At 43.2% G+C, this 6000-nt stretch overlaps 1 protein-coding gene across 1 annotated transcript in view; it reads left to right on the forward strand.

Annotated features, from left to right (window-relative positions):
- efna4 (ephrin A4) overlaps window positions 1–4544 on the forward strand; it is a gene marked incomplete at its 3' end in the record, with an annotated part of 28833 nt that extends 24289 nt beyond the window's left edge. The window contains exons 4-5 of the mRNA XM_079227295.1: window positions 3807–3833; window positions 4462–4544. Of these exons, the coding sequence (XP_079083421.1) occupies window positions 3807–3833; window positions 4462–4544 (110 nt within the window). The remainder of the gene's footprint in view (window positions 1–3806; window positions 3834–4461) is intronic.
- Window positions 4545–6000: the final 1456 nt, after the last annotated feature.

Consider the following 6000-nt stretch of genomic DNA (forward strand, 5'->3'; position numbering starts at 1 on the left):
GTGCGGCGAGTGCGTTGGGATGAGAATACATGAGGCCGGAGACAGAAGAGCAAACGAGATGGATGAGAGAGGACATGAAGGGGAGTTGGAGGGTCTCTCTCTCTCTCTTTTGCGCTTTCTCTTTGACTGTCCATTAGTGGCGGTTTACCACAGCTGTTGTTGTGTTGTTCCCTGTGGTAACACCTTCCATACCCTCTGGTTTCTTCCTGCTCAGGTCCCCTTTTATCTGACAGGTAGCATGGCAGCAAAGCGCACTGTGTTTGTGCGTGTGTGTGTGTGTGGCCCTCGGTGATGGCAGCCTCTTGTCCTTCAGTTGCATCTTATCTCGTATCTAAACTTCAAACCACGCACCTCCTTGTCTCCCGAAACTTTTTGTATTCTTCAAAAAAGCATGGGATTAAATGGTATATCCACGTGGGGATACCATGTTGTTTGAATTCATTATCAACGAGTACACACACACACACACACACACACACACACACACACACACACACACACACCTGCCTCACACAGGTCTGAAGGACAGAGTGATGACAGTAAAAGGGTCCGTCAGGTACGCTGTCATTGCTCCAAGGTCAGCTACCACTCGCCAGTCCCTCGGTCTCCTCTCCAGTGTGTGAACGTGTGTGTTTATCGCCTTAATTTAACCCAAGAACACAACAGAGCAGGCAGAACAGATTCAGTGGCGCAGGGAGCTCCTAATGACATCCTTTTTGTGTGTGTGTGTGTGTGTGTGTGTGTGTGTGTGAGTGTGTGAGAGAGAGAGAGGATCCTCACAACAGTGTAAAGTATGATTTGGTTTTGTAGGTGTTTGTATGTGTTGGTTGTGTTTTTCGGCGTAGTGATCTGTGTTCCTGTCACGAGTCCTGCCAGAGAAAGTGCTTTGCCGAAAGGTGCTTCAGCCTCAGAAAACAATGCTCTGAATCGTCATCGTCAGCAGACTGGTGTCATGTAAAAGCTTTGCCGCCCTGCAGCCATCTTTTGCATCTCTCACTGACACGCTTCGCCTCTCACTCCATACTTACCTTTTTCTGGCTGCAACTTCTCCCTAAAACTCCTCTTGTTGTTTATCCCTCTTCTTCACCTTGTCGCTCTGCCTCTCTTCCTTTCTCTTTTTTCGCCGTCCTACTGTGAGAAACCATTTTAGACCAACTTCCCTCCCTCTCTCTAATTGATTCCGTTCTCTCTCCGTCTCTCTCCTCTCTTTTCTGTCGTTGTCCCGCTGTGAGCAGCCCATTGCATTCATTTCAGTGTGCAGGGCTTCACCATTTTCCCCATTTTCCTTCTCTTTTTTCCTGCTAGTTTTTTTTTTTTTGATTTCTTACATCGCTGCCCTCCTTTACCCCCCTCCCCCCCCCCTCCACCTCCTCCCCTCTCCTCTCTCCCCCAAATACCTTTGTACCCTCTGAACTCAATACACACAAGGACACAATACGAACGCACACACGCGCTTCGCTTGCCCAGCCGAGCTCTCTCGAATCCCAAACTCGAAACTCAAATTTGACTTTTACCACTTTCGTCATTTCGCGTTTTTCGTTCGCGTTCGATTTTTTTTTTCCCGTCTTTCGCTTATTTTGTTTTATTTTCAGTAAAAGTACTAACGGTCAGGGTTGGTTAGCATTAGCTCCTGCATGTGTAAAATGGCGGCATAAGAGGAGAGGTGGGATGGTGGAACAGTGTCTGTCTCTGCAGGGGCGTTCTGCCTGCTGGAGACACACACACACACACACATGCACGCATGCACACACACACATGCACGCATGCACACGCACACACACACACACACACACACACACACACACACACACACACACACACACACACACACACACACACACACACACACACACACACACTTAGCCATGGCTGTGCATGTACAGTTACACAAGCTGCATGTTTCTGACTGCAGTGCAGAGACAGCACTGTTCTTGCAGTCACGCCATCATGGACGCCATTTTGTGGCGGAGCTCAACAAGACTGAAATCATGACGTTGACACAAACCTGTGGTCCTCAGTGTTCGTTTTTTTGTGCAAATGATGTGATTAAGGACGGATCAAAACATGCATATCACACACAGCCGGGTAAACGCAAGGCATTTAAGATTTTAGTTTACGAGTGCGGCGCGGCGTTACACACACACACACACGCACGGCCATACACACACACGTGTGTGCTAAGTAAATTTCTTTAAGTACATTTTAAATTTGATTTTAAAACATATTTGTTATTTTCATAATATAATTATTTTTGTATTGCTACGTTTGCCGCATCTAAATAAATAATAATAAAAGTCAAGAAGGAGCTAAAGTTATAAAACCAGCGTTTCTTTTTTATCACAAATTAATTTGTTAATTTATTTTAAATGTTTTTATTTTTTTATCAAAATAATATATACGCAAAAGAGAGCTAATTAATAAATATTCTTTGGTCGTTAAATAGCATTAAAACATTGGTTGATGGCAGAAATTCTACATTTTTATTCTATTTTGTGCATTTACGCCAGTGCTTTTTAAAGCCCAAAAAATCTGACCATTTCTCTTTTCTGTTTGCTTTGCTTTTCTCACTCCAAACATCCACATAGACACACAGATGCACACACACTGGCTCGGTCGAGGCCCCGACCCAGCATGCTATTTAATGCTTCGTTAACCCCTAGACGGTCGTTAGTTTACAGGACCTGGGAGTAATTTAGTGTCTCGTGTCTGTCGGAGCGACGTGTTGCTACAGAGACCTGTAGGTACGGGACGGATATTCCAACAAAACAGTGTTTCGACACTAAGCCCTCATTAATAAATCCTTTCTCCCTCTGTGTGACTGCAGAGCAGATGAGCTCAGAGTGTCCCGTTTCCTCTCTCATAAACTGCCAGTCGCAATGGGATGTGGATAGGTGGTGGTTTTCCTGAAGACATCAATACACACTTTGTCTTCGTGTGTGTGTGTGTGTGTGTGTGTGTGTGTGTTTGTTTGAGGTTGCAGTGTCAGAGGTGGGTTCAAGGCCATATCGATTTAATAACGGCTGCAATTGTGCAGCCTCATCCCCCGTTCCCTGACCTTTCTCTCTCACTGACGCTACTCGCCGTTTCCCTTTTTTGTGAGCGGTTTGAACCATATCCGCTTTTTATTCTCACCACCTGTATTTTTTTCCTCCTCTCTTCACCAGCTCTCCCACCCCTCCCTATCCCTTCATCCCAACCATCCTTCCCTCCATTATTTCCTTTTAGTCCGCCCCCTGCTGAGAAAGTGACGTCCAGACACAAACACCCCCCCAGATCCCGTCTCTTTCTCTCCCTCCCTTTTCTCTGTCTGACCTTGTTTCAATCTTTCCAACCTTCTTTTTTTTTTGCCATACTTTCTCACTCGGATCTCCCCTGCTCTTTCATCTTCTGTCCACTTCTTGGTTTCGCTCTGTCATTTTGAATTTCCGTGCATGTCCCCCCCCCCCTTTCATTTCCTGTATCCCCTCTGTATAATCTCGATCACTCTTACTCGTACTAATTTCCATAACACTATCTTTTCCTGTTGCCATGCTTCTCAAGCGCTTTTTTTATCCGACCTTTAGAAGAATTTGCATAGGGGACATATTTAGGGTTGCGCAGCCAGTCAGTACTCATTTTTCATGGCGTAAGGCTTTGAGTAATGGTAAATACCTTCCCTTGGTCATTTGTCTGTTTCTTGCTCCCCTTTGTTCCAGAAAGCAGGAGCTTTGTTGAGAAAGTTAAGCAGACAAAAATGACTAATCAGCATCTTGTTTCTTCGCTTCAACTTTATCTAAATCTTCTCTCTGTCCTCTCTCCTACCACAGCGTCAGAGGGTTCAAAACAAATACAAGGTGAGCTGCAAGATTTCAAACCCAATTTTTTCCTAAACACCATCATCTTCATGATGTCCGAGTCTTTTTCTCTGCCCGTCGGTCTAAATTTTTAAGTTCAAATGTGGTTTCTATGCATTCCTTGATTAAAGCAATAACACGGCACATCATCTGTATCAAAACATGGTCGTGAGAATGTTGCATGCAAATCCACTTTAATTAGTCAGTAGTGCAAATGGAAAATGCTCCACGTGGCCAAAAGCTTTAAAACACACACAGAAATATGTGAGAGTGGGAAATCACATTTCATTAATGTGCTTCTGTAACAACCATCTCTCTTCTGGGAAGTTTTTCCACAAGATGTTGAAACCTGGCTGCAGGGATTTGCTCCCATTCAGCCACAAGAGAATTAGTCATATAGAGCAATAAGGCTCTGTGTTCTAATTCATCCCAAAGCTCTTCTCCGGCTAAGCCAACCTCAGAAACCAAGGACCTTCTATAAACTGTTACCACAAAGTTAGGAGGCATACAATTGTCTATGATATCTTTATATGTTGTAACCTTATGTTTTTCATAAATTGAAATTAAAGCGGCTAGACCAAAAGTGAGACACTTTATTTCATTGATAAAGTTTCCTTCTCTCTTCCAGCAACTGTACGTAGCGGCTCCTCCCTGAGGACGGCTTCACCTCCTCTCCTCCTCACCCTCGTCCTCCTACTGCTGGCTACCTGACCTCCTCATCCGTCCTCACCGCTGACCTCGCACCCATTGTCCCCCAGATTGGGAGATTTTTACTCAGCCATCAAGTACACAATGCAATCTTACACTCAGACAGTGAATGACGCGATGCAATCTATGCTAAGTTCCTGCAAATGACTCCTCTTACCTCGTGGACGGGTTACCTGTGAAATTCCAGAAATAATCTTGTTTCTTCTCCAGAATGTCACTCAGGGACCGACACGCTCACTCACAGTGATTCATTTCTTGTAATTTTCTCCTCCCGCCAGTTGTGTAAGCAGTAACACAGAATATTTCACATGGAGCTTGGCCCAGTCGTAAGACTCAGAGCTCACTCTGGAGCCAGAAGAACAATGAGTTTGCCGGGAAGCAGGTTTTCTCACTTTTTCATCTCTGTTTCTCATTTTCTACTTATTGGGTTGGACTGACTTCTCTTTGAGAGCCTGCGTTGTGTTAAAAAGTGGCCACATAAACACGAGCTGCTGGCCTGGTTCAGGTTGGAGGTCCGTCAGCTTTATTTCTCTACATGGTGATGCATTCAAAACTGCCACATTTTAACTGTATTAGTCGCATCTGATTAAGATAAATGTGTTTTTAAAAAAGTTTTTAACTAATTAGATTTAGGAAATAAAGGTGTTTTAGGAGCAATTGGGGAATATTCTGGACTCGTCAAGCAGGGCTGCTGCGCCCCCTACTGGGATTAAACTGGTTGAACTGGAATTGGACTGGGTTGGCCATGAACTGGACACGTCGGCTAGACCAGTGCTGTGTGTAATAATGGGTCCTGGGACAGTTTGTCCTCTCTGATTGGACCCCCTGTTGTTCTGCCTCCTCAACCCTCTCGCTGCTTCAAAATAAAGCACAGAACAGAAGGGTTTATGGGTAAATGGAGAGCATCGGCTCGCCTCGCTCCAATGAACCCACTGCGGACCACTGAGGAGGCTGATTGGTGACCAACAAGGTGTGCAGATATACACACAAGTGTGTTTACACAGAATCCTTGATTTTGTGTTTTACTGTATAGTTTATATATTCTACAAAATGAGACGTATTAACTATATAATTCAACATTTTGATCAAATTAAGTGCAAAAGTCTGACATACACAAACAATGATTTATATTCTGGATATATATGCATTTAGTGGTATTTTCAATGTTCAAATTAATTGATTTGATGACTTTTACCAAAAAAAGAATTTCAGAAATTGCTCAAATTAGCATTGATTGATTGTCATACATTAAGAAAATGTCATCAATGAATTAACAATTCATGGCTTTATTTTTTATTTAATTTGAGATAATATAGGTGTATTTTTCATTTATATTAAATTAAGTTTATATAAGTATACATTTACATAATTGTTTCTCAACCATTTGCGTGACTTGAGCACAGAAAATCTATAGTTTAATTGTTTCATTTATTAAACAATGTATTCTGTCTTTTAAAAA

This window comes from Taurulus bubalis (assembly GCF_910589615.1).
Source record: "Taurulus bubalis genome assembly, chromosome: 12".
NCBI lineage: Eukaryota > Metazoa > Chordata > Actinopteri > Perciformes > Cottidae > Taurulus > Taurulus bubalis.